Source organism: Podarcis muralis, chromosome 12 (assembly GCF_964188315.1).
Source record: "Podarcis muralis chromosome 12, rPodMur119.hap1.1, whole genome shotgun sequence".
NCBI classification, from domain to species: Eukaryota; Metazoa; Chordata; class Lepidosauria; order Squamata; family Lacertidae; genus Podarcis; species Podarcis muralis.
The window spans coordinates 19338244-19360091 of record NC_135666.1 but is presented as its reverse complement, the minus strand read 5'-3'; the positions used below and the strand labels follow the sequence as shown (position 1 = coordinate 19360091).

Here is a 21848-nt window from a genome sequence, read left to right as displayed (position 1 = left end):
TGGGCTCTTAAAATACATTATAACGCCCCATGAATGTACAGCCTCTCCCATCAAACAATACTGAGTGAACTGGAACTTGCAAAATTCTAAATAACCAGACGTCTTTTGCCTTAAGCATCAATACGTTTCTAAGCAACTTCAGAACATTTAAAGCAGTGGCACAATCATGAATGCAGAGGCGAATGCTTATTTCTCCCCTACTGTTCCTGCATAGGCGTTCCACAACCTCCAAGTCACTGAGCGGCTTAGGGAAAAGTTTCAGAGGAAATAACTGCTAATGGATCCATGTTTCCAACAAAAACGACACAGCGGGATTACAAGATTATATCTAAAACAATCTTATATAGTGCCTGACATGCAGTAAGCACTTGCTTTAATATCTTTACCACAAACATATGATCTGGTATGGATTCAAACCTCAGAGGGATTCATTTTATGCGCAGAGTTTTGCACTCATCAGCTGTTTCATCTCCCTTCCCCACCCCCAACAAGAAACCGTGGAGCTTTTTGTCCAGTAGATGGTGCTATGGCTCCCTTCACAGACCATCTCACTTACTTGCACTCTCTGTCCTCCAAATCAAAGTGAGGGTTGAAGTTGATCATAATTCTCTGGTATGGTTGAGGAGCTTGAATCAGCCACTCGCATTTTTGGCTTGGATGATAAGTGTTTGGATACCCAGGAGAGGTGAGATACCCAGGCTCCACGATTCTTATATTTTCACCACATTTATCTGCGATTAAGAAAACACATTTCATGTTCAGGTCACTCAAACAAAACATCTATATTTCCTGCAATAGTTCAAGCCCTTGTTGAAGAACATTTTTTTTTTCTGGTTTATGATTTAAAGAAAGCTGCTTTCTGCAGTTATTAGCTCTGGTTTTGTATCACCGCCCCTGCAAAAGACAGAACAGGGGAGGTGTGTGTGTGTGTGTGTGTGTTTTAAAAAAACTTCGTCCAGACAGAGCTCTTTGTGATTATAACAGCTTTTACACCTAATAATTAATAAGTAATGAATGGTTAATTCTTAATTATTATTGGAAACTATAGTGTCATTAAGCAATAGGTTTTAATTGAGAGTGATTCGGAGAGCAATGTTATCTGATTCTTTTACTTAGCATTCTGACAATAAGCCTGCTCTATGTCATTTGACAACAGAACTTGTCTTCCAAGACCCCTTCCTGTTTACAACAACCCCCTTTTGGTTTTATCAGATCCTAAATCTAAGCAATTGGAAGCTATCTGTGATCTTCAAGTCCAGACTACCAAAGAACAAAGTAGAATTTGTTGAAGCAGCAATGATTCAGTTGACTCCTTTAAGGAAGTCCCCCCCACCCACCCACTGCTTGGAGAGCAGATAAGAGCAGTGTAACAGAAAGCAAGGAAAAACAAAATGAAGTTTATTTCTAATTACAAAACTGTTAAGTTCCCCAGCCCTCTAAGTGCAAATAGCCATATCTTGAGCAAAATCTGGTTGCTCCTCTCCAAAGCCATGCTAGGGTTCTTTACAAATAAATACTGAAAGATGAAACAGAGGCGATGTAATCTAACCTCCAAGGCCACTTGTTCCATTGTTCTGTGCAGGTTTGCACTGGCACTTTGAAACTTTACTGAAATATTTTCTACTAACATCAGTTAATCAGACAAGCATTAACAAACGACACACTGGCAGCCCATTTTCACAGTAATGACATATGAAACTTCTGTATCTAATAAAATTCTTGTGAACTGGAAATGGCATTCCTTGTACTCGACACGAAGTTACAAATGTGCAGAATTTTATTATAGATAACCAGGTCAAATGGAAATGAAAGATAAAGTGCACATCAAAAATGCATAAACTACAGCCATTATAAGAAACATTTGCTATAAATTAGAAGGGAATGAGATGTATGCTGTGGGTTTTTGTTGTTCAGCGAATTGCTATTTCAGAGTTGGTTATGAGCTACTATTTATTTCTGCCTTGACAGTTTGTATCGCGTGTCTCATTTCCGAGAACAAAAGATGTTGCAACAATGAGTTCAAAATCCACAGCCAATGATATTTATCTGGAAGCCTCCTGCATGTGGTTTCGGAGACAATCTTGCATGATTTGCCGCGTGCAAGCTGACTTGGAAAATGATCCCGCCTCATTAAGTCCACTCTAGCTCTATGCAAACAACATGGCAGAATCTGGCATCTGTTAAACGAGTGAAATAAACCAGCGCTGCTGCAAGTCACTTGACAAGAGTCACTCTAGGAGACATTTAGGTGGGCTCACTACCAACAGCACTTTAATCGGTAACTCCTGGGAAAGTGATAGTATAATAAGATAATGTGGGGAGCTGCTAGACTCCCTGGCTCTGTGCAATCTCTTGCACACTTGATTAAGAGGAGCAGTTTCTAATGACTCTGGACCAGTCTACCTACATAAGGTTAATGAATTAATTTAGCAGACACAAGTCCTGGACAGAGGTAGATGTGGCACCCACGAGTCTGCTAAGCTACAGAAGAGATGGATGGTCATGGTGACTCTACAGGGCTATTACATTATGCCTATAACTGCTCAGACTTAATGACAGCTTCATAGTTCCTTCCCCTCAGATCTTCCTATGGTTGGCTCAGCACTTAAGAGAATGATATTGCTCGTAATAGCAAAAAGGCACGCTATACATCTCACTCCACTTTATGCCTCCAGTTCATCCCTGCTTATTTACTCATCTCCATTAATTCAACACTGCCTGCAAATCGATGCAGAAATACAGCGCGATCCTGTTATCTTTGCAAAGGAAGACTTCAGGTTGAAAGATTAGGTCTAGTTAGCTACACTCTTCAAAAAGATTAGGCCAAACAGGATCTCCGGCATGATTCTCAGGGACTGACATGCTAATACTTCTTTAAAGACTTTTTTCTTCCCTTCTCCTGGTCATGAAGGAGCAGAGGAAGAACTTGTTTCTTGCTAAATTAGCCAACCTCTTCAAAATATATTGAGAAAAGACTGATTTCCACCATAAGGTGTGATTTACATCCTCCAGTAAAAGAACACTCCTACTGTGGTCCCGTATTAAAAGAATATACCATTCTAAGTGGAGAGTGTTACCTTCTTTTAATTACTTTGATTGAAATCCTAGTCAGACTAAAAATAAATATTTGGTAATTAGTTAATAATAATTGCTCAGAAATTGCTCTGGGAAGGAAAAACTCCTAATAACTCCCCCCCTCCATGTGTGCAAGTAAGATGTCAACCATTCCAGGCAGAGCATCCTTAAAAACTGCATAGATTAGGGAGCTAGTATGGGTGTCATTTCATTGCTGAATGAAGGAAGCCTCCATCAATTTGAAGCAGCTCTTAAATGCTCCCTCAAAACCAGATGTGAAGTCTGTGCCATAGGATTTCTCTTATAACTGTTGTGTATGAACAGTACCTTAGGTTGCTTAGCTTGAGACAATAAGTGCCCTGTGAGCCCTAATGCATAATATAGATGGATGAGGAGGATGAGGATTTGGAAATAGGTACCTGTGGGGACTCATAGCTACAAAAGATAATCAAATATATTTCCCCCTGTCTCTCAATAAAAAACCCTGCCTTTTAAGTATTCACTGTCTGTCAGGTTTCAAAGTGGAATCTTGTGGAATTGCCAAAGGATGAAACATTAAAGTAATTGGCTATTCTGATTCTTGTGAATCAGACAAGCCCTGCATTAGGTAGCATTCAGGATGGGTAGCCAAACAAAGATTGTGTGTAACTCAAGGTAAATACCCAGTGTTTTGTGTTCAGCTTCCTTTTATCCATTATATTAGTTAGTTTCACAGTTGGCTTTATATATCAGGAGCTCAGGTAAGGGCCCCTCTGCTTGCAGCTACCTGGCTTCACTTGAAAGAGATTCCGTGTCAGTCACTTACCACTCTTCAAAGCCCTGCCAAGGGTAATGGTGAGAGCAACACAGTGCAGGAAGAGTCCCCAATCCATCTTCCTTTCTCAGTACAGAAAGACTGAAGAAAGAGAATAAAATATCCGGTCTCTTCAGCGCACAATTCCTCTTAGATCTTAAATCCTCCAGTAGGGCCGGTGCAAAAAGATCAGAAAGCTGGCTCAGTCGGCACAGCAGCGCGGGCGGCAGCAGCAGCAGCAGCAAGAGTCCCGTTAGTACAAGAGACGCTTCTCTGTTTGTTGTGTATCTCCTCAAGTCTCCTGCATCCTGTCATTTAGCTCCGGCTTCCTCTGGCTCGCCCCACACTTGTTCCCTTTCCAGGCGTCACTGCCTTTGCCATTTCCAAACAGACTTTATTTGTTTTTTTTAAAAAAGCACCGGAGGAAAAACTAGCGAGGAAGTCCCAACAGTGAGAAGGGGAAGGGAGTTGGGGAAGTAGCAACACCCCTTGCAGCTCTCCGTCTTCTCCAAGTGGTTGCAAAACTCTCCCAGGGTTCGCCGGGATGAGATGAGCGCCTGTCTGTTACGCGGAGGAAGAAGGGAAAGCAGCGGCGAGGACGGAGGCGACTTTTTGTGGCCAGCTTCAGCCCTCTCCCTCCCCGCCCTCCTGCCCTCTTCACCCCGGGATAGCGCGCCCGTCACAGGAGGAGGGGCGCAGGCGTCTTCCTCGCCAGCGATCCCTTCCTGGAAGGGAGATCCGCTCGCCAGGAGGAGAGACCCGAGAGGTGCGCGCTGCCTGCTCCTCCCAGCGCTCGCTCGGGGGCTACTGACCTGGCCACTGGCACTGCGGGCTTGGCAGCCCCAAGGCACCCTACCGCCGCTGCTGCCCGCGGTAATCCAACCACTGGTGGCGGTGGAAGGAGAGGAAGGCAGCAGAAGTGCCAAGCGGTCAGGCGGCTCCTTCCCGCAGCCTGAGGAGGAGAAGCGCAACTCAGTGGCAATAAGAGCCGAGGCGCTGCCGTCTCCAAAGCCCCAAGTCCCCGCCCTCTCTCCCCCCCTCCCACTCTCAGCCCCCTCCCCAAAGGAAGGATCAACAAACAAACAGAAGGAGCCCGGGAGCCCTGAAATTCACCCGGGGAGGTGGCTGGTTGGGTGGGTGGGAAGCGGAGAAGAAGGGGGGGAGTGGTTGGGGAAGGGAGGGGAGGGACGCGGACCGACGGACTGACAATCGGAGGAGGAGGAGGGCAGAAGCGTGCCGGCAAGGAGAGGAGCCGCCTCGCCTTCTCCGCGCTCTGTAGGCTCCACAAGGGGTGGGTGGGGAGGTGGGTGAAGGGGCGGGGGAGGGGAGGGGGCGTCTCCGCGCGCCAGGTAAAGCGGGCAAAGCGTGACGCGCCCGCGGTCACAGCTGGTCGCCGAAGGAAAACTACCCACGGACAGACCGCTGCCCACAGCGCCCTCTCCAAACACCCCGAACGTGGCCAGCCGGCGTTATTCTCTCCCCTCCACTAGAATATGCTAATTCCACGCCTTCCTACAGATACAGAACCGGATTGATAGTCCATTTAGCGCGGCTCTCAGGCAGCCAGTGTCACCTGAAGATGCCGTATACATGCCCGCCTCAGCTGTAGCCTCGCTGCCATCAGCGGACACTTGGGAGCGTGATTATCACGTCGCGGCCGCCTTTAAGAATAGGCGCTCGCTCGCCCCTCTTTGCTCGCCCTCCATCATCCCCCCCCCCTTGATCAGTGGTGCCCACCGGCGCAGCCCGGTGGTTATGCTCCCCCTCCCGCCGCCGCCTGCTGCCCTGTCTGCAAGGCGCGCGCACTCACGCACCCCTGCGGGGAAGCGCCTCGCTTCTACTTGGGGGGATTAAAAGCTCCGTGTTCTCTCTCCTGCTCCCTGTTGCGCATTGTCCTCTCGCCTCCCGCCTCTCCCCTCCACCCCCGTGCAAAAGCGCCGTGTACTGGCTACCCGCTTTCAAGCCGCTTCAGCAACGCGCGCCCGCGGACTGGGCACTGGCCACCTGCTGCGCGCCCCATCTCGGCAGGGCGCCCCATCCATTGCATTCCCCACGCTTTCCACTCCGCTCTTCTCCCTGCCTGCGCGCGCTCTGACCATCCTCGTTCAACCACCAGCCGGCAACTGGCAGAAGCCCAGATGTGTTTGCCTACAACGGAGCTTGTCCTCCCTCGGCGTGTGATTTCTGGTTTATGCACCTTGCTCCAGCTCCATTTTTCTCCCCCCGTTACTGTCTCCTGACTGACGGTGCCGGTGCGGGGCGTATCTTTCGACCCACCACAAACCCACCTCCCTCCCCCGCTTGCCTAGTCACGACACTTTCCCCGCTCGCCCTCCTGCCACCGACTTCCCGCCTCCTCCGCCTCCTCCTGATCATTAACGCCCTAGCTGGCAATGGAGGTGGCGGGCGGGCGCGTGAGTGGGTTTGTGTCAGCACAAATGGCAAGCCCAGGCGCAAGGCGAAGCTCCCCCCGGGGCGACACCGCCGATACACAAGTGCGCGCGCACCCCCGGAGGACGCGGGCTGTCTCTTCAGAGAGAAATGTCACACTTTCCCCTCACCACGCACACTTAAATGAGGGAGATCTGCTGCGAGATACGAGGGAGAAAAGTTCTGTATTGGGAGAAGAGAGAGGAAGCCTGGGCGGTTATGCACAGCGGGCGGGAAAAGGCGAGCTGCCAGCCTGCTCCCTTCCTCGGGCCTGCAAGCCGGGAGGCGCTCTGAGAAGAAAAGCGGAGGAGGGCGAGGGCGTGTCCGTTTCCCGCCTTCCCTTTGGTCTCCGGAGGGAGCAGGCGGGGATGTTGATGGGCGCGCACGGGGTGAAGTGCGCCCCAAAACGCGGGAAAGTACGAAAATCGAGACTCTAAGAATTGCTGACTGCCAGATCTCTTGGGGTGTGGGAGTGTGGTGCGCACAGTCTTTTTCCTTGGCCCGGCCGAGCAGCGAATTCCCATTCCATACAGGAAAGTGGATCGCTTTTCTTTTCTCAGAGCTGAGGTGAAGGAAGTGGCGGCCGATCGTGAAGCAGAAATCGTCAGCCGCAACCCAAACTCGAACTGCCTTTGCTCCCAGGGAGATCCTTTGCTCCAGAGATCCTTCCCGCCCCCGACAAAGGGGTTTTCTCTCAGGACACACCAAGACCCAAATTTCTGCACGGGGAAGGCCTTCAGAGGAAAACTCGTCGAACCACATGAAACAATATAAATTATTTGAATGCGTTTACTTCTCCTAAAAAGACACAACCAGCATCTTTTGCAGATAACTGCTACTTCTGTAATATGGGGGCACTTGGATATGTGTGCATTTTATTGCCCGGAGCCATTGTGGATACTTTCAAGAAAGGCAGAGTTCTTTTTAGGTGTCTACAGTTAAGAGTATTTGTGTGATTTAGTACTGTAAACCATTGTGAGCACTTTTCAAAGCAAGAATGGCAGAAGATTTAAAAAAAATAACAACCGGCAAAATCTACTGTGAGATTTCACAGGCAAGGATGCTTCTATCATAGCACCTTCGGCTCTCTGGGAAAAAAGAAAGGAGGGGGGAGAAGCTCTCCATCTCCAACAGCGTGTGACAATGAATATGGAACAAGGCGACAGTTTCTCAGTGAAGTTTGGAATAAGATTGTAGATATATATGGAATGAGGGGGAACTGTATTAACATAGGTCACCAAAAAGCATACCAGGAGAGGTCTTTTTCTGCTAGGTGTTTCTATAAAAAATGGTGAGAAAATGACTTAGATCTGAAACCTTGCTCAGTTTCCAAGACCTGCCAGAGCATAAATTACTGTCCACACACAAGAGACTGTTACGGTGTTTGAAATAATTTTCAAACAGTTGTAACAGTTGGCAGACACAAGGCAGTGTAACTACAAACATTTTGCCTTTGTGCTTAGGAATCATATGTGGTGTGAGCTGCTTCTTTCTCCCCCCCCTCTCTATAGTCTTAAGACCACCAAAAATCAGTAACACTCCACACTTAGATCTATTCCTTTGCCTTTTTTGATCAAATCTTTCCTGACTTTGGAGGCCAGCACCACGCCTCACTCCATTGCACATTTAGGTGATAAGCAAATATTTGCATGTTGATTGGAGCACCTGAATTCTAGGTGCAAGATCAAATATTCTCCTCATTGACATTTGTTCCATTACATCCTGAGCTGTCATAGTTTGATGCCATTATCTTGCCAGTCTCTTGAAATGGTATTATCAGGGATCACCAATGTTTTATTGCATATTTCTACAATTTGTATACTGCTTAATCATGCAGTCACATTGAAGCAGTGTACAGGAGACTTAATACAATAGAAATAAAAATGCATTTAAACTAAAAAGTGGAATTAAAAAGCTTGCTGAAATTAAAAAAAGGTCTTCAGTAGCTGATGGAGGTTCAACAATGAGGGGGCCTATCTGACCTCAACTGGAAGAGAAGTCCATAAGACTGGGCCCACAATACTGAATGCATGGCTCCCAAAGACCTGGTGAGTGCTCCCAAAGACCCCAGGATCTCAGTGATAGGGCAGGAATATCAGGTGCTCCCCGAGGTTATTCTGGACCTGAGTTGTTAAGGGCTGTGTAAAAGGACCTTTAACATGATCAGTTAGTGTATGGGCAGCCACTGTAAGCTTTTGAGCACTTGAGGTATGTGTTGGCAGTAGTCTGTTCCAATCAACAATCTAGCTGTAGTGTTTTACACTAGCAGGAGCCTCCAAACTAGGTCCAAGGGTAGCCTGACATTGGGCTTATCCACATTCACGTTTTGTCCTGGTCAGTGGCGAAGCTGCATACTCTGCTACTGGGGGCAGAGAGCAGGCAGGGGCATGGCTGGCACTTCCTGGGGGCATAGTATGCACCCCTGGGGGCGTGGCACGCCACCACGAGGGGGTGGTGCGCATCCCAGGGGTCTGGTACGCCACCCACGAGGGCATGCCGCACCGGCCCCAGGGTCGTGGTGCTTGTTCTGGGGGCGTGGCACGCCGTCTGTGGGGGCATGGCACCCGGCGCATGGGAGTTGCATGGTGCATGTCTGCCCCCCCCCCGCTGCGATGGCACCCTACCAGAATAGTGGTGCTGGGGGCAGTCCGCTCCCTCCACACGCCCGTTCCTCTGCCAGTGGTTCTGGTCTTTCCAGGTACAAGTCCATGTTTAAAAGCTCTCTGTCCACGTGGGTTTTAAAAATGTCTGCGTCAGAACTTTCCCTGCAGAAACCCACTCTTTACCACTCAGAGCAAACATCAGATCAGGGGTGCTGCTGTTTGATATTTTCTAAATTTGTCTTTTAAAACCAGAATTTTGCAGGGAAACCTCTGGAGGGAGAAAAAAAGAGGGCATTAAGACACAAAGCTTTAAAGTGTTGACCATACCTGGAAAGAGTGGAGGAAAGTTAAGTGTGGATAAGCCCACAGAGCACATTGCAATGATCAGGTTTTGAGGTTACCAATGCATGAATCACTGTGGCCAGACTATCCCTGTACAGGAACAATCATTGTCGGTGTTACAGCCATAGCTGGTACAAGGCACTAAAGCTGCCTGAGCTACCAGGGACAAAGATGGATCCAGGAGCATCCCCAAAGTTCAAAGTTGTTAAAAGTCTGCCATCCTAAAGTCAGACAAGATGGTGGGCTCAGTCCCAGTCTTGTTATATTTCCTCAGCTTAGCCAGTCTCTGAGCCCATCATAGAAGTACTTACGCATTTACTGGATAGATTGTGATGCATATTTTATAGATAGTACATCAAACTCCTTCTGTATTTTTCTTAAGTGACGTTCAAATAAGTTGGCGATGGGTTAACACAGTGCTCTGAAGATTCAGATCCAGCTGTTAAGTGAACTCTATATAATACAAATCAATGAGATGAAGCTTTCTTCATAGTTGCTAGGCTGGCAATCTCTGCATCTTATTACTGAGAAAGCATATCCAAAGTTAAGACAGCATATTGCATATTTAAAGTAGGTTCTTAAAATATGTGTGCTAAACAGCACCAGAAGCTGATTTTAGGTATGGTTTCACTTACTGAGCAGACATCTGGAGAATAAATGTGCGGTATTAAAAAGTTATACCTATCATCTGAATATCATGGTTTTCTTCCACTTTTAGTTAGTTTGGTTCTTGTAGTCTCTCTGTGAGAATAAATGAATACTCAATCACAATATACAAAGCTACTTTAAACTAAAACCCATCTGGTTTTTGGCGATAGCTTTCTTCTTGGTTTGCAGTACTATCTTCTTGTATTTCCATATAGTTCTTGTGCTTTTTGTGCTTTGCTTACTCTACAAAATAGCTTTAACTATAAAGGCACTTCTGACTAATGATATGTCCACCATTTCAATCGCTTTGATCAACGACTCCATAGAACTCATTCTAATTTTGTGTCTGGTGTAATGTTTTCTAAATGTACATTATGTCTAGAGGCGCTGCCACCTGTCCTTGTTTTGATGAGGTACTCTCTCTTTAGCCAATGGCTCCAGCTGTGCAAACACCAGTCAGTAGCCACTGAGAGAGAGAGAGAGAGGGAGAGAGAGAGAGGGTTCAGGCGTGTGGATGACTAATAGACTTTTTAATTCAAAGAATGCAAAGATAGAGTATACAAGGTAGGCAAAGGTAGTAATAGATTCCTAGAGTTCCAGAGCAGCTGACAATTGTACTGCCACCAGACTATTCAGTGAATCCTGCATTGATATCTCCATTCTTGTTGTAGGAAGTTGCCCCATTATCCACAGCTCTGATAGTGCTGGATACCAGCAGTGATGAAAGTATATTACACTTCCATTATATATGTCATTGGGAATCCCATAATGCCATATCAGTAATCCAGGCTAGGTGATAAATGCAACTGAAAGATTTTACAACTACTCCACAAAATGTGTGAGAATTTTTGATACCCCATGCTTGCTTGTGTCTGCTTATTTGAAACATGGGACACAAGCAGGATGTCTTTGGAAGTCTCATTAATGTCACTCTTTTTGATGCCATCAGATATGTACCAGTGAGGCTCTAGAAGGAAGCTGGAACTCAAAGCAGCCCAAACTCAATATACGTACAAGGGAAGCTGATAGGTATTAAGTAATGCTTTGTGTTCATTCAACTCCTACCTTTGAATTCACTCAAATGTGGCACCCTTGAAGCTTAAGATAATATGGCACCCGGTGCAGTTTATTCCTAAAGATATGTGAAAAGGGTTCTCTCTGTAATGACTCTCTGCCCCCGCCCCCAGTTTATTAACTGTTGTTGTCTGTGTGCCTTTCTGCCTGACATTACCCAGACATTGAGTAATCTAGACCTGCCAGCTTGGTTCAAGGAAGGTGATATTTCAAACATGAGCAAACTGATGAAGATAAAGCTATTTGCACTCCACTCTAAAGTTTAAACCTTAGGTTTCCAAACCAACCACAATCATTGAGCCAAGAACAAACCTTGGTTACCATTCATAGTTTGGAGAGAAACAAGCCACAAGCCTAAATTCAGATGCAACGCTGTCTCGGCTGATGGCCTGTTTCCTGGCAATGTGACGGGAGCAGGGGATGAACAAAACACTTTCCATTTCAATCATGTGTGCCAGCACATCCTTTTACATTTAAACTACAGTGGTACCTCAGGTTAAGAACTTAATTCGTTCTGGAGGTCTGTTCTTAACCTGAAACTGTTCTTAACCTGAAACATCACTTTAGCTAATGGGGCCTCCTGCTGCCGCTACACCACTGCTGCACAATTTCTGTTTTCATCTTGAAGCAAAGTTCTTAACCTGAGGTACTATTTCTGAAGTCTGTAAGCAGAGTCTGTAACTTGAAGTGTATGTAACCTGAAGAGTATGTAACCTGAGGTACCACTGTATAGTTTATCTTAAGCATGGTTTAAAAGTGATGTGTGAACCAGGTCATTGTGATGCTTAGTGACAGACTGACACCCAGTACTCCCAAACGGCAGACAATGAGCTAAACCTGTTTTAAAGTTTTACCACTTCAGGCTACAGGTGGACACTCATATAACTGAATGCTTCATCAGGGAAAAAAATCATATAGAAAATTGACATGGCAGGGAAAAGGTTGGAACTCTTCTCCTTGGCATGAGTTGCTTTAAGTCATGGGAAACTTCACCTGCAGTCCAAAACTGACACAGAAGAGGTTTACCTGTTTGGCAGGACTAGGCTGGAGAGTATGGGACATTATATGTATGGTGGGTTCCCCCCCCCCCAATATAAACTAATAAATAATACACTGATAGAGTATGTGCTGAGCTGCTTTTTTCCCTTTGCGTTAAAAATGGCAATTACTTAATTGAAGTGCACATGTGTGATATATATTTCTCAGAAGGAAACCTTCACAATTGCTGTTGGAACATATTTCCAGCATCTAGTAGTTTATGGGACGACATGGGGAGCATTCCATTGAGAAGGCAGCAGCTTTGAGTGGAGGCTGGTGGGATGCAAACAATTGTCTTGCACTTAAGGAGAGAAAGCTAAAGAAAGTGAAAGCTATTTGCTTTCATATTAGTCACATTATGATAAAAAAGGTATAATTAGGCAAAATACACAATTAGTAGAATAATGTGCTGACTTCATTTTAGTCTCTACTGTATTATAAGTGCAATAAATAATATACCACTCAGAACAGATGGTGGCATTAGTTAGGTATTGTTACTATGTACCCCAACTGCTTCTTAAAATACGGATTAGTGTCATGGCAGGTAGAATAGACAGTATGTATTTAAAAAACATCTTAGCAAAAGGTCCACATAAAGATAAGATATTTCTGCTGTGTGAAGGTTAATCTCCTGTTTTACCACTTTTTAAAACAAACAACTGCATATGAGCACTTCTGAATTTTGAAAAGGAAAGTGGCACAAAGCATCAAAAGTGTTTATTTTTATCTTTTAAAATGTTTCACAAAATTGTCCAAACGAGTACCGTGGAGTGGAAGAATCGTATTGTCACTAAGCATAACTGCTAAAGAAAGGAAAAACTCTTAAAATCCACTGGGTGTCTATGACATTTCAACTACTTTTCATCAGTAATGTGTTCAAGGTACAAAAGTGTGATTTGAGTGTTGTGAGGTGCAATATTCCTGAAACAGAAAAGCAGCCTTGGGTGACCACAGCTCTTGTGTGATGAATTTAGTGTGTTGAAAGAACTGTGCAGGCAGAAGCGATGAGTAAAATACTATATTCCACATAGCATTCACCAGTAGTGGCTAGTGGTACAGGCACAGCAATTTAGCCAACTTAATACTCCATTTTCTGTGGCCAAATCATTCCACCTTCATGCCACCTGCCACCTCCCATTCTTGGTTACCAGCAGTGACCTCCATGTTGGGAAGCCAGGTAAACAATCCCACCCTACCCTGCTATGTCCCACTAGTCACTATTGGCACTTGCCAAGCTGGTGCCTTCCAGATGTTTTGAACTAAAACTCAACCCTATGTTGGTTCAGGCTGATGTTAGTACAAAGCATCTGGCAGTAGCACAAAACATGTTAAGATTTCTGAAGCCCGTGAGAAATAGCAATTCCTAATTGGAGGAAGTTGTGAGGAACACCATGCAACATATAAAAAAGCAAACAACAAGAGGAGTCCAGTGCTACTGCTTCCAGCTTTGTGAGAACAGTTCTATCCTACATCAAGACCAGCAGCCAGCTCAGCGACATTTAAGCACAATCTGTTATAACAAAATAGAGAGAGGCACATGACTGGAAACTATGCAGATAAAAACATAAGAGCCAGAAGGAAGAGTTGAGTAGGCAGAACATATTTAACCTTGGCACATACCTACTCAATAAGGACATGTGTCTAGCTCATTCTACCTACCTATTATATTCATCTGTAACAGTATTTCTGTACCATCATATAAAAACTCAGGGTGATGAACAATGGTAAAACATCATCAAAAACAAAACAAATAATCATTAAACTGATTAACAAAAAAAAAAAAAAAAAAAAAAAGCAGTTGCAAGAAGATGCCTGCTCAATCTCTGCTGGAAGTGTTCCTTAGCATGGGGCTACTAAATGCACAACTTCTAGTCAAAGCTAGTAGTGCCTCTGTAATAGGGAATCCCATGGAGATGAACACCCAATTTCCTCTATCGTTCTGAGCATTGTCTGAGATTCTATAATATGCCACATCTAAGCCTAAGTATGTACAAATGAACCAAATGCACATTATTCCTTCATTTGTCATACCTTGGTAGACTCAACCCAATGATTATTAAATGACAAGGCTCAAGGAACTGATTAAAAGAACAATCAGATACTTCTTCTTAGTACAGAGGTTGGGAATTGGATCAAATGAGCTGTCTGGATCCTAACCTCCCTGATCTCCCACCAGCCAAGGCTGAGCAGTGCGTGGGACTGCCCACCTGTCAATTGCATGTCATGCGACCCATTTTCCTTTGTCTGCTTGGTTTCATATCAGTTTGGGCAAAGGCACAGCACTTTGCAAAAGCAAACAATCAGCGGATTGCTGGCGCTTGCAAGGCCTGGTGCCTTTGCAAGTGTGGATGACCACAGTGGTGCTTGCAAAAGTGCAGTGCTTTTCAGCCACAGCAGATTGGCAGTGTCTGCAAACCCTGCTTTATCTGCCCCCACACTATAGGGCAGTACAAAATGGCCTTGTGGGCCAAATGCAGAGGCCTGGTGAGCCTAACTAGTCTTGGTAGCCAAAGGTTGCCCACTGTTGCTTTAGTATACCACATCATTCAACTGTACCTCTTCCATAGCCATCCCTGTAGTATGTGGCTTTGTTTATTTGGCTCCAATGAAGTGGAATTTCTGTGCTGTTTTTGCTCCCTGATCATAGCACAACATGTTCTCGCTTGTGTAGGTTATCTGTGGGAGGCCTTACATTTTGGGCAGCTGGTTGGACGAGCTGGCCTTCTGTTCTCTTCCAACACTGCATTTCTATGAACAATACCTTATTTTATTTTATTTTTCAGCTCTGTGTTTAGGGATTTTGTTTTGGTTCAGGTCCATCTCTGGTTTTGTCTTTGTATTTACAGTGCTCTATTGAAGAATGTTTGTACTCTGATTATAAAGCTACTTCCTGGAAACTTTATAATTCATCCTTAAAATACTGCCTTAAGCTAAATCATGTAATATAAAACTTAAAACTGCAGATGAAAAAAAAATTAAGCATTTTGCCATTTAAACAATGTGTTTCAGCAACTTTGAAGTTTACCCTTTTCATGAACTTCCATAAACTCAGAAAGAAATCATTTCAGAATGAAGTTTGGCAAGTGATTAATCATGACAAGGGGCTTATTTATTTGGTGCTATTTTGAAAGAAAAACACAATAAATTAAAACCAGCCAAGATATTCACTTGTAGCAGAAAGATATGCAGTGTGGTGTTATATCAAAGAAATCACAGCAATAGTATTGGTCCCAAACAATGATTAGTGCTTGAAACCAAGTAAGGCCAATTGTCCATCTAGTCTGACTACCATGTCTGCTCTGACTGGTTTTGGCTATCCAGGACCTTGGGCAGGGGTCTTTCTACCTAGGAAAGGCCAAATATTGAACCTGGGGAGTGCTGCATGCAGGGCATGATCCTCGACTTTGCTTCTAGTGCACTATTTTTAGCTGCACTGATAGAAGGAATAGTAGCAGCAGTAGCATAGTACAGGAGACAACAATCTGTAATGGAACCTGTAATGTATCCTCTAAAATACAACCACTTAGGGATTAATTCAGTCATTTCCATTGGTTGTATCTTGGGCTGGGTTGAAAATGCCTTCCTTTCATGGGGCCATTTGTTTCCCACAAAAGTGCATTTTTGGAAACTTTCAGGCCAGTGGGGGCAACCGTTTTTCCTTTTTAAAAAACAAATAAATTGAAATATACTCGGAGTCGAGAGTGGATTTTATGCTCTTTATTCAGCTCATAGTGGTGAGGAGGAATGGAATTTTCCCCAGAATGTCTGCTTTATATACATTATTTACACAACGGGCCCCACGTGATTGGCTAATTCCAGGATTCTCCTGTAGGCCAATCAGGTCACGGATTCACTTCCACCTGGAGCTGGATTGGGTGGCTCTAGTGGACCAATCAGACTGCTGCATTCTGGAGCCTATTGTTCTAGGACCAATCAGACTGCTGCATTCTGAATCCTATTGTTCTAGGACCAATCAGACTGCTGCATTTTGGATCCTATTCAACTCAGTACATAACATAAATGAAAAGAATATCCCTAGGAATGGCACTATACCATGATAGAGCATCATTCCTTTTGGGCCATTCACAATTAGGAATGTTACCAGGTTGCTTCTGCTTATTGTGGTAGCTCCATTGTTCATGCAAATTTCTAGGTTTTCATCATCCTGTGGTCCCCTGTAAACTTGGCTACTCCACGTTCACTTGATCTAGCCAACTGATGGGTTGTTTGGAACCATCAGTTTTTAAAAATAGCCATCTGTTACCCTGTCTGGGTTTCTGTGTGGCAACTTGTTCTGGAGAGCCACAAATACAGCAATGTATGCAGCACATGTCACACTTTCCTGAGTTGGGGCACCTGTAGTTGTTGCAGTCAGGATACACAAGCAGAAATGGGATAAACACAAAATTGCAAATTTTAAAACAGCCTTGAAAGAATGTGTTCAGAATCTAAATTTAACGGGCTCCAACTGATTTGCAGTAACCAGAGTCAAAACCCCAAGACATCTTATTTGCTAGGTATTATTATGTTAAATGTTATATCCTGTACTTTCTTTAGAAAGATGGCATCTTTAGGGACTCTCAGTGACCCACCTTTAATACACATTTCTGGTTTTCACACACTTAGCATCAACAATAGTACAACATCGGGTGCTTCTAGACCATTCATTGCATTAATACTGGCGTGTTTCCACTTATTTCAATAGAGTTCAATGACATTGCAATGCTGCAAGGCCTCTTTATACTCCAATGGCAAAATTGCCATTTGACTTCACAGGGAGCAAGAGCAGGCCCTGGATAATTAGATAATTAACTTAGATAATTAGCTTGTTATTATCAACTTCTTTTGTGCTTGCTAAGGAAATTAAATATTAGTGTTTGTTTCAACAAGGCAAGCTTTATAACTTAAAGAGGCAGCTGCTCTGTTTTAAGTGTTCATCTTCCTTCGAAGATACAAAAACATAAAATATAACAAGAAGTGTGGTTTTTTTAATAAAAAAAATAATGTAAGAAGCAAAAGACTGCTCACTTTAAGTTTGACTTTCGTTGGCCTGACAAGAAAATGAATGTTCCACCCATCTAATCTACCTGCTTTGTACATTTATATACTTACACTGAACCATTATTGAACATTATAACTCCTACTACCCACATTCTACATTTTACATAATAATGCTAGAAGGGATACAGCCTTATTAGGAAAATGGAAGCTATCATCATGATTCGGCATGTTTTAATGCATCCCCTTCAGCCTGAACACAGCAATCACCGTAAACAAGCGGTTGTACTGCATTCATTACAGATCATCTCCCCTTTCTCTGAGTCATATTTCATCTTCTTCAATAGGTGTTCTCCATCATAATTTTGCCTGTCACTTATTACAGTTGATGTTAAATGGCTTTTCAGCTAAATGCTTGTTTGTGTTATTTATTAACTAGAGTATGTTTGCAGCGGTATATTTTATGAAAGTCAGACAAGATGTGTAAGCCCACTTTTAAAATGCTGGGAACTGGCATTGTGCGGAGGTGAGGGGCCCACTCCTGAGGACCCACAGAACCAGAAGGATTCTGGCACATTCTGAAAGGTTGTGCACCAGTTGGCAAGGGCAGTTGTGTTGTGGCCCTGGGGAACACCTAGAATGGATGGTCGACTGGATGGTTGTTGGGGATTTGTTGCTGCTGTTGCCTTTTTGTATCTTTATTTTAGATCTTGTGATTTGTGTGGAAATTGTTCAGTTTGGTTGTGTGTTTTTAAGTATTTTATTTATTGTTTGTGACTCCTTTTGTCATGTTGTAGCTATGAATTCTTTTCACGTTGTAAGCCACTTGAGCATGGTTTGAGCTGTGGAAAGGCAACATACAAATAAAATTATGCATGTATGTGCACTGCTAAGTTTGGAGAAGTGCAAATTTTGAAGAATGGCCGTGCTTTGTTTCATAGGGTGCAAATTAGGCAGGTTTTGCCTTTAAATGTGAACTGAATTGAATTTCTTTGCCAGCCCTAGTGGGGGAGGACAGAATAGCCTGATTTTGTTTTTATCCTACTGCTGTATTAACAGTGTTAGGTTTCCCTTTTGTTTTTGTATGATGTACTTTTTGCAGTGGCGTAGCGTGGGTTGTCAGCACCCGGGGCAAGGCAAGTAATTTGCGCCCCCTAACCCGTGGATTTGCGCCCCCTAACCTGTGAATTTGTCCTAACCCCAGATGTTGCGCCCGGTGCGGCCGGTCCCCCCTGAACCCCCCACGCTACGCCACTGACTTTTTGTTTTCTAATGACCGTTAGCTGCCTTGAGCAAATTTCAAAAGGTGGAACACAAATGTTTTTAACAACAACAGTAAGAATCCGTTGTGCTGTAGGTTATTCTTAGAATATGTTAAGATAGTAATATGATTACGTCTGAGCTTTTTAAAAAATTGGAAATTGATATGCACAAGTCTTCTTATTTTCAATTCATATAACTCAGTGTCTTTGCAAAATCTTGTGGCAATGACTTCTAGAAATAAATTGTGTGCATTTCATGACTGAGCATTTCTTTTTGCTTGTCCTGAGCTTACTGACGATAAATTTCACTGGACAACTATGGGCTCTTGAGTTCTGAGATAAAGTGAATGAAAGACAGGGGACCATTTCTCTCTACTCAGTTGTTTCTTTTTTATAACACTGTATCTTGTCCTTCACAGCTAAAAGAAGGTGTGGAGGTGAAAGCTCCAGTTCTCGTTCCAGAGTGGAAGTTAGATTCGGGAGGACTGGAGAAGAGAGAAGGTGGGCTTTAGCAGTGATATGCTTCTTTATATGTAATTTTCTAAACACATTTTCCCCCTGTGACAAGTCATTTGCATCCTTGGATTCATGATGTCTGGGATAATTAAGAACTGATTTCATAGGGATCGCTCAGGTTGCCATAGCAGCTGAAACTTACTCCTTTTGTGAAAATGTTACAAGCCCCTTGACTCTTGTTTACCATGTAACCAGACACATTATTAGCTTAATGAAGGAGCTCTTCAAGTGGCTCTTTCCAAATTTGTAAGTTATCTGTCCAACAAGTAGAGCGCTGCTGTGTGCTGCGTTATTCACAGGGGCCATCTGGACAGCATTCGAAAAGGCCACATATCCTTTGCCAGCCAACATCTTTTTTGCTGCGGAAAAACCCCCCAAATGAAAACCAATGGTTCTCTCTAAATGTGCTCTGTGATGTTGGCTTTATATTTCAACTGCTTCCTTGGCTTTACATTGTTGCAATTCTTTTTCTAAAAATAAAAATAAAAATCTAAAGGTTTAAAATTATAAATGCTGCCCTCTTTTAATGACTGAAAACTGGATAGTCATATGCAGCTGACTATTCCAGAATTCTGTTCCAGTTCTAATTATTAACTGTTGTTTGTGCATCCCAGAGAGAGCTGTAGAATCCCTGCCATTTGTGCATTGTTCTTGAGACTGCCATCTTGGCTCGCTCTTCAAGGATCATGTAAACAGCTACTTGCTCCTCTGTCTTTGCATTGTATCATGTCAAAAGAAAAGAAAAAAGATCTGTTTGTCAGAACACAATGTGCAAGTGAGCACATGTTTAAAATGTAGATAGAGGATTTGATATAGCAATTGTGGCTCACAGACCTGTGTGCCCCCACCTCACCCACAAAAGTGTGTGTGTGTGTGTGTGTGTGTGTGTGTGTGTGTGTGATAGTTTGGTTCCATGTAGCCAGAAGGCAGTTTGCTTTACTTTAGGCAGAAGTTATTGCATGACTATAGGGACAGAAAAAGGACTGAATCACATCAAAGTGCTTATAAGATGGTGGTGGTAATGAGTTGCATCCAGTTTGTGCCCTCCTATGAGGATGAGGGCTTTTGATTTGGCAGAATCCAAATATTCCAGAAAGGATTTCTGGGGAGAGGGGCTGGGGGCTGCAGTTAAGAAGGAATTGGCAAATATCTGCTCCCTTCCTATTCCATTAGCAAATAGGTTCCAATGGAGAAACAGCACAAGGAACACCAGTTGGGTCTGTCCAATATACACGACAAAGTGTTATGTCTGATTTCTATGGAATCCAAGGCTGTGGCTATGGGAGAAGCAAGATCCTCTTGGAGTGTTAATGCTGTGAACCCCTCCATCATAGGCTCGGATTCTGAAGGAAACATGAACCCTGAGTAAGTGCCTGGAACCCCTGCAATCTTGAACCGTTCAGAGATTGGGGTGGCATGCAATAATGCATTAAATTATTCCCTTTGCTGTGATAGCAATATGCAAAATGTTGATACTACTATAATAGAAAATAACCTATGAATGAATGTTTAATTTTTAAAAAGTTTTTTTATGTCTAAGTAGACATCACCATGCCGACAAAGGTCCTATAGTTAAAGCTATGGTTTCCCCAGTAGTGATGTATGGAAGTGAGAGCTGGGCCATAGAGAAGGCTGATCACCGAAGAATTGATGCTTTTGAATTATGGTGCTGGAGGAGACTCTTGAGAGTCCCATGGACTGCAAGAAGATCAAACCTATCCATTCTTAAGGAAATCAGCCCTGAGTGCTCACTGGAAGGACAGATCCTGAAGCTGAGGCTCCAATACTTTGGCCACTTCATGAGAAGAGAAGACTCCCTGGAAAAGACCCTGATGTTGGGAAAGATTGAGGGCACAAGGAGAAGGGGACGACAGAGGACAAGATGGTTGGAGAGTATTCTCAAAGCTACCACAGTTTGACTAAACTGTGGGGGGCAGTGGAAGACAGGAGTGCCTGGCGTGCTCTGATCCATGGGGTCATGAAGAGTTGGACACGGCTAAATGACTAAACAACAACAACAACAACATTGGCTAGTAATGCTGTATAGCAACTATGTTCTTATATATGAATGACAATTTAGAAAGCCCAGACCTGGTAGAGAATCACACACATTCTATGTGTAAATAATGTCTTCCCTGTGGCAAAAAGAATTATTATATTATTCCCTCATATGATTGTTCTTGTCAAAAGACTGCATTATACCGTGTGGGTCTTTTCCTGAGTGAAGGTTCTTCAGCCATAATATTTAACCTATTGCCCTACTGACCTCCAAATGAGAGTGCTGTCAGCCATAATCAGCTTCTCTTTCAGGAAAAAGGGTATTACAAACTTTGGCAAGAAATAGTCCCTTAGTGGGAAAAGATATGGTTTGCTTTACATTTATTTACCAAAGCAGATTTATTGATTTAGGGGGACTTTTCTCTAACTCACTATATCATGGGCAAACAATAAAAGATTCCATCAGCTACCTTTGCACAGCAACTGTACTCAGACAAAAGCATGTGAAATTGCAGGTGCAAGAGGAAGTGGGATTGCACCACCTGGTTCTACCTGACCTCTGTATTTTGGAACAGCATGTATGTGCCTCCAAGCTGTACAGGTTCGGATCTGCACATGCGACTTGTCATGCACAGGCTCTGTGTAGAAGACCCCCCCCCCCGATAAATGCATAGAAATTGGGGGTGGTTTGCATGTTGATTCAACACACATCTGTTCTGTAAACAGAGCTAGCATTTTTGAGTGACACATGGGCATTATTAAAAGCCTGATATGCTGAGCAGGGCTGGTGCCAGACTTCAGGGGCCTCTCAGCAGGGTGCCCACCCCCATAGCTAGGACAGGATCCCTGCTTGCCACTGCACGCAGGAATGATAATGTTCCCTTTCCCTGGATCACCCCACCCACAACCACCCCACCCACAATCTTTCTCCCCTGTCCCCATGCACCCCATAAATCTGTTCTGGGTTTCCCACTAACCTCTGGGTCTCTTCCAACTCTACAATTCTGTGATTCTATAGGGATGGACACTGAAAACATATATAGTCACTTTAAACCACACACATCCTTGTCC

At 44.0% G+C, this 21848-nt stretch overlaps 1 protein-coding gene and 1 long non-coding RNA gene across 5 annotated transcripts in view; one reads left to right on the top strand and one right to left on the bottom strand.

Annotated features, from left to right (window-relative positions):
- NRP1 (neuropilin 1) overlaps window positions 1-4876 on the bottom strand; it is a 126601-nt gene extending 121725 nt beyond the window's left edge. For 2 of the 4 annotated variants that reach the window (XM_028751024.2, XM_028751026.2), the window contains exons 1-2: window positions 3881-4875; window positions 557-731 (exon numbers count right to left, since the gene is read on the bottom strand). In XM_028751024.2, coding sequence (XP_028606857.2) covers window positions 557-731; window positions 3881-3947 — 242 coding nt within the window. In that variant the 5' untranslated portion in view covers window positions 3948-4875. Of the gene's footprint in view, window positions 1-556; window positions 732-3880 lie in introns of all 4 variants that reach the window. The other 2 variants (XM_028751025.2, XM_028751027.2) reach the window with 2 other exon arrangements.
- On the top strand, window positions 677-20205 carry LOC114607643 (uncharacterized). Its single transcript, XR_003709200.2, has 3 exons — window positions 677-762; window positions 18683-18764; window positions 19953-20205. It is a non-coding gene; the product is annotated as an uncharacterized LOC114607643 (long non-coding RNA).
- The last annotated feature ends 1643 nt before the right edge of the window (window positions 20206-21848 follow it).